A 7041-nucleotide genomic window follows, 5' to 3' on the forward strand; every position below is an offset into this window, starting at 1 on the left:
TAGGATGATGCGTTGTGCGCGTATGCGGGTCCTTATCGGTAAAGCTGGGAAACGATGCCATTGAATTGGTTTGTTTTTTTCTTTCTTGCATAGATGTAAACCAGCAAAGTACATCTTAGGTTACTAAGCAGTCTCCGTGGCACAAGACCAAAGGGGCAAACGTCGTGGCTTTGCTTGGCGCATCATCATTTGAGTCCAGGCAGTTTAGTCGCCGTAGACATTTATCTTCTTGGCCGTCTCCGTACTGCCTACGCTGGTTTGTGTATCTCTGCGCCTTGCGCTAGTTGCGATCCTACTCAAGGGTTGAGCAGCCTGATCCCTGGCTGGACCCTTTCGCTTGGTCTTGGCCATGACAAGACCCTCGTCGCTGTCACTATCGTCGTCGTCATCGACCGCTCGTGACGAGTAGATGGAGGAATTCTGGCTGTGCAAAGATGCGGCAAAGTGCAAATGGACTGCACTATCCTCGGTGTCCAGTGTCTCTAGTGGGAATCCGGGTACGGATTTCTTGCCAAATGCTGGCGGGGTTCGTGAATCTCCATTTGATTCAAAGTGTGACGTTGGGTCGACAGAGCCCGGGCGTTGAAGGAACTCCCCCTCGGCGTCTGCGGAGACAGAGCTGGCACCACTGAGAAGGGCAGGTAGAGACGGGTCTGACCGGAATATTTGCGAGTCTTCTCGTGATTCTTTGGTCATACTGACTGGGCTCGTGAATTCACTTGGGCTTGTCAAGGGTGTTGTTTGGTTATCCACCGACCCTGACCTGGCAGTAATGATAGTTCCACTGGTATCGCGTCGAGAAGGAGGCGACGGCTTCTCCATAAAGTATGCATCGTCAGGTGATGGCGGACATGGAATGCTAGAAGGGTTGACCTCGGTCCTCGAGGCAATGAGCTCTTGCCTCTTGGCATGTTCTTCTTGTTCGCGTTGTTGACGACGAATCATTTGCTGGTGGGCTCTGGCAAAGGATTCAGGTGTTGATGGTTTGTACATTCTGGAAGGGGGCGTTCTTCCTTCCATCACCATGACTTGTTGACACGTCAGGGCGCGGTGATCTGTGTCGGGTAAAGACAACTGCCGTTCATGATGACTTGTGGAAAGGCTACTTGGATCAGATATCGGTTCCGTATGTCGGTATGTCCTGATCGCTTTCGGGGAGAAGAACAACGGCGACGCAAGAATATTGTTATCTTCAGAGAGGCCAATGCCTGTCGGTCTCCGAGGCGGCAGTTCCACATTACCCGGAGCAACGGCATTGCTGAGAGACACCTTTGGCTCTGCACGCTTGTCGGCACTGGCGAATAAACCTCGGTCGACGGAGCGTGAGCGAGAGCCATCATCAAGCGGTCGAACATCGCGGGCTTTCCTGAGAGATGCCATTGGATCCACCAGAGAATCAAGACCGCCGGCTGGTGTGGCTGGCGTTGTATACGGGATTGCCGCGGGGGCAGCCGTTAACGTTAGGAATGCGTTGTTTATTGATTGCGTGCGCAGGTGAGCTGGCTGGGCTGCTTGTTGGTAGGCTTTGCTAGATGACGTTGACATCCGTGACGAAGGCCTATACGGGAGATCTGCGTCTGGGTTAAAATCGATGGCAGGTCTACTGGGACGGCCGCTGTAATCTCCGCCTACCAAAGTCGCTCGTCGCGAGTGTTGTTCCGGCTCGTAACCGTCATCCGGGGAGCCCTGGGGGCTGGCTGTCACACTTTGTGCAAGAGGATGATGCTCATTGGCCGTGGAATAGTCGTCAGGGCGGATGCTCTTGCGGCGAGCATCTCTGGGAAAGATATGGGATGCAGGGGTTGTTGCCACGCTTTCACCTGCTGAGCTATTTGCACTGCTGTTGGCCCTTTTCCTGGTGGCTTGGCTCTCAACCTTGTCTGATGACCGGTGTGTTGTGAGCTTGCCCACAGCTTTCTTGGCAGCAGATCGCACTCTTTCGAGGAAAGTAAGGGGCACAACAGCACCACCAATATCCTTTTCATCGACCTGAATCTTGCGACCAGAAGATTGCCGTGATGGATCCGTGTCGTCGAGCCACGCCACCACGTCTGGAATGCCCTGTATGACCCAGGGATGCCGCTTGACGTCGCGAAGTCGAATGCGCTTGTCGGGGTTCTTGGTCAACATCCTGCACAATAAGTCGTAGAGATTCTCATCAAGAGTCTCGTATACTATCTCATCGTCTCCGCGATATCCGGGAGCACTGCTGGGTCGCAAGTAGAGTGATTGCGTAGATGGATTGGTCAGAGGGTCGACTGGCTTCAACCGCTGGTGTGGAATGTGAACCTCTTCCGTGGCAATTTTCTTGAACATCTGGAATTCGTCCTCGGCCATGAAGGGAATACGGGCGAAAATGAGACAGTATAGGGTTACACCCAGAGACCATACATCGATGAGCTCGGATATCTTGGGTTGTTGCTCTCGGTCGAGATCAGTGTAGCAGAGTTCCGGTGCGAAGAAGGCCGGAGTACCAACGGTTTTGGCCAGTTCCAGGTCGTCATCGAAATCACGGGCTTCGGATTCAGAAACAAATTCGTCCATATCCTCATCGCGCACAGGTCTACCAAAGTAGGACACACCAAAGTCGGCAATCTTTACCCTGTGGTCGCGGGTCCACAAGAGGTTTGCAGGCTTGATGTCCCGATGAACAATACCCTCGTAGTGTAGATACTCGAGTCCCAAAACAGTGTCACGGAAAGTGGCCCGGGCGTCCTCGATCGTGAAGCATGGAACATAGGAGAAATCGTCAGCAAAGGAATCATGCGAGTGACGATCGAAGTCAACGGATGACATGTGTGAAATGATGGAATCTGCCATGCTCGGAGATCTGCCACGGGACATGGCCTCTTCAGGATTGAATATGGCAGTGTCTAGTGCCGTGGAAGACCCTGGCTGGGAGAGCAGAGGACCGGGTGTCTCCATGTCGCTCGAATAATCGGCAAAGACGGAGGAGATATCCGGTTCAGAAGGTTGCGGCGTGCTTGACCTCGACGCATCTTTCAGGGAAGGTGCTCCGGAAGCAATCCTATGTGCCTCGCGTGCGCTTTCTTGACGCATTTCCAATTGATGGAACAAGGAATGGTCTTTCGATGCGTTTCGTGGGAGGGACAGTGAGCCTTCATCGTTGGCAGCACCGTACTCGATGCTCCAGTAGTCCTCTGCACCTCGCTGCTTCTGCTGCATCCTTGCTCTCTTGACTTCCTTGATGGCAACGCGTTTGTCCATGAGTTTCAAATATTCGGCTTCCTCCTCAGTGTCGACCTCGCCACGTTGTTCCTTTTCGATACGCCGGCGTTCGAAGGCACATATCCATGGAAGACCTTTCTTCCGCCATACAACCTCGCCCAACTCAACGTGCTCGAGAACCATGTAAATCTTCTTGAGTTCCGGGTCGTCGATAATTTCCAATAGCGCAACGACATTGGGGTGCCTGATCTTTTTCAGGATGGCGATTTCTTTCCTAGTCTTGTCTTGTGGTGACATGGCCGTGACCTTGCCGAGACGCCGTTTCTTGGAGAAGCGAGCTACGATCTTGATGGCAACATTCTCGCCAGTTTCGAGATTTCGAGCTAGTTTCACTTTTCCGTGAACGCCACGGCCAATTTCTTCGATCACTTCATACTGGTTGATAATTTTTCGTCCCGTCATGAGATCCAAATCAACGAGAGCCTTGTTGGTCCTAGAGCGTTCAAGAGTTAGAAAAGGGTATATTGGGCAACCTCTCACAGTACAAGGCCCAGTGATATGCGAAGAAAGAAAAAAGCCGAATACAAGGTTTTAGACGTTTTTTTTTTGAGAGGGGACTACTCACTCTCTAACTCTGTGGTTCTGCAGCGGGTGAAGGTAGGGGCTGCTGAGAGCCCCAAGCACCGGTGTCGACGCATCAGACACGGAGGTGGTGGGATACGCCATTTGCGTCCTGTTGGTTGAAGGACTGAAGAGCCCAGGTGATGAGATGGGCGTGTTGTGTACAGTCCGTGGGAAAAGATGGTGGAGGGGAGGGAGGTCGGTATGGAGACGGTGAGGGTTCTGCTGTGATTTTTCCTGGTCCATGTTGAGGATGGCCGAAGATTTGTCGGTGATGTCTGCCTCGCGGTGTGGTGATCTTCATTCTGATGTGAGCGTTTTCACAAATGCATGCTGCTTGTTGCAATCAAGCGGAAAGACGCAGAGCAAAAAGAGAACGAGAGCGAGGCGGGGCGGCGCTGCTGGGGTTTTGGGGCCAGCTCAGAAAGCCATTGCGCCAACTCGGGAATTTGTAGAGGAAAGCAGAAACTCGAGTGGATGTGAAGGTCTAGTTGCTGTCGTCGTCGTGCTTGCTGGTGTAGTTGGGTCCACCGGGTGTTTGAATGTGTAAAGCAGAGCTGGTCGTTGTGAAAAGCGGGAAAAGTTTATGGGATTGTGAGGTACGAAGAGCGTGTAGATTACAGAGAGCGGAAGCCAGAGAGGTGTGACGAAAGAATGGGCAGCAGGGCGAAAGATTCCCGCCGGATTTCTTACTTTGCGTGGCTACGATGGGTTGATTGCTGGGCCCCCCCGACCGACCGACATGGACCTGTTGGATTGATGTGGGCACTGGAAGTACACTCAGCAGTACCTTGGCCCGGAGTGAAAGCAGAGAGAGCAGAACAGAACTGGAGCAGGGCCCGCCTATCCAGCCCACCCAAATCTGCTCAGTGCTCTCGGCAGCGGTGGGGATTGCAGTGATCCATGCTCCTTCTCTGGCTTGCCTGCACCTACTGCTTGCTTGGCGCTGCTTCAATGTTGCTTCCTTGGTGCGCGAGGATGGGTACGTACCCGATATCTAGGCACTGTCTAGCTAGGTTAGTGCAGATATCTACCCACAGTAGCGTATTTTCCGGTGTACCCAACCAGATACTTGTCCAGATGGTGGGCACAGATTCAGGCTTTCTCTGGACAGTTCAGCGAAGGGGGAAGGGGGGGGGGAGGGCATTTCAGCTCCACACCCCTACAGGCCAGTAGGAGGGCTGGCTTTGGTACAAGGCAGCAGGTTGTTATAATCTATCTACAATGTACTGTGTACTGTGTACTAGTGGATTCACAGCAGCCCCCCCTGGTACCCGTAGCTCTAGGGCAAAGAAACATTGATCTCTATGCGGAACCGAGTGAGGCCAAGGGGAGGCCCCAACTGCTTGAGAGGGCTGGATTGATGCATCAGGGTCAAGTACTACCGTGGCTCCCGGCAGCATATCATCATCATTATCATGATACTGATCGTGCCCCTCGCTGGTCGTTTATGTTGATATGGTCGTTCGTCCGTCCCTCCGTTCCGGACCTGAAAAGACAGTAAATCTGCAATTTTCGTGACACTGTGTATGATAAATCTGTCATCCGGGTCTGCCGTACCTACATTATCTGGCAGGAAGCCAAAGCAGCCAGAGAGCCACAGCTTTGTTGAGGCGCCCAATCTAAATTGCGGCTCGAGGGTTGTTGGCAACGATGAATCCAAAAAGATTGGCTTTCGATGCATGCAAAGCCCAGTGTTGGGCCCCTTGGGTAGGGACAATTCAGCATCAATGCGGCGACAAAAACTCCACGTTTGGGACAGGACCCCCATCTGCCAATGTGCGGTCACGCCCAGCAGTTTTCAACGGTCAAGGTCAAAAGGCCTGATAGAGTTTTAAGTGGTACCTATGGAGGAATGGAAGCCCCGGATCTTTTCGAGAACGATTCTGGTTTGCTCATGGGAAAGATCACGTCTGATAGGGGACCTGATTGTGATGGAGAAAAAGCAATAAAAATAACTGGAGTACGAAGTACAATTCGTTTTTGCTCGCGCACATGAATTTTTTCCCCTTCGAGAAATATAAGAAGCAAAGGAATTTGGAATCGCACAGCAATACTTTGGTTTATTATGGTAGCTCTTAGTCAATACCTAAGAAGTCCGTTAGAGGGGGAAAAGACCCGACACCAGCCAAAATGTGAGGCATGCAGTGGATTTTAGCAATTGGGACGAGTTGTATTGTCATCACTGCAAGAGCAAGGTGTAGGCTGACAAAAAAATCTTTCCATTTTCCAGTCTTCGTAGTCCTCGATGACGAGCGCAAAAGATCAAAATTGCTTTCTCTGGCCGAAGACCTCTATTCTCAGCACATGCAACTTTTTTCATGCCGCCTTTTTTTTTTCCTACAACGAAAACCTTCCTTTTTCTTCTTCGAACGTACCAACGTTTTAAAATCTCGAAACACAACGTTGTGTCCAGTATCTGGCCGTCAACACAGTGCGCGGCGTCTCGCAATTCTGCTGGGAAACGAATGACATTGTGAAGAAGCGATAAGATCATGAGAGAGAGTGAGAGAGAGGTTGGACAAATCGAACCAGCCAAGCCAAGCGGCGCTAATCAAGAGACCTGGGACCGACTGTGGCCCTACTATATACGTACACTATCTATACTGCGCTATGTACGTGCATTAGACGCATAGCACGGCCTCGGGCAGATCTCTGGTCAGTCTGATGCCCGCCCTTTCTTGTCTTCCCTTCTCAATTGCTGCTACTGTTGCTATATTAGTGCTGAAACTTATTCATTGGTGGGAAGAGGAGGGAACTCTCTGGTTTGCTGTGCCCAAGCCGAAGTGCAAGGATGATCGTGCAATCCATGGTCTTGAAGCTGTTCACAGTTGCGTTGAATGTTGCGCGCATGTACTGTATGTAGGTACCGACACTCCCTGAAGCGGCCCACCAATGGAGCCACTCTCTGCGTGAAGGAACACTGAATAGCCCAGCTCTTCTAATCATATCCATGTGTGCAACTCGTACTTCATAGCCGCAAGTCGGGTACATAGTAGTTTGAACCTAGACTATCTTTACCTCTTGCTATCTCTCCCACCACAGAACCGCTCCAGTATGACCCATGGCCTTGGCCCGAAGGGCGATAAAGTTTATGGTGATTGTAGTGCATGATGGTGCAGTGATGAATGGGCCATGTCCAGTTGGTGGCAACGGGTGCATGGTTCCAGAATTCAAATTTCACGCGAGCGCAGCAATTAGCACAAGGACTGCCACTTTTTACTGATGCTG

General features: G+C 51.6%; 1 protein-coding gene across 1 annotated transcript; it reads right to left on the reverse strand.

Moving 5' to 3' along the window:
- Positions 1 to 204: 204 nt before the first annotated feature.
- Positions 205 to 4056, reverse strand: PFICI_09297 (uncharacterized protein; the record flags this gene model as incomplete). Its single annotated transcript, XM_007837878.1, has 2 exons — positions 205 to 3682; positions 3815 to 4056. 2 exons carry the CDS (start codon positions 4054 to 4056, stop codon positions 205 to 207), a joined length of 3720 nt encoding a protein of 1239 aa, XP_007836069.1.
- Positions 4057 to 7041: the final 2985 nt, after the last annotated feature.

This window comes from Pestalotiopsis fici (assembly GCF_000516985.1).
Source record: "Pestalotiopsis fici W106-1 unplaced genomic scaffold PFICI_Scf_6, whole genome shotgun sequence".
Lineage (NCBI taxonomy): Eukaryota > Fungi > Ascomycota > Sordariomycetes > Amphisphaeriales > Sporocadaceae > Pestalotiopsis > Pestalotiopsis fici.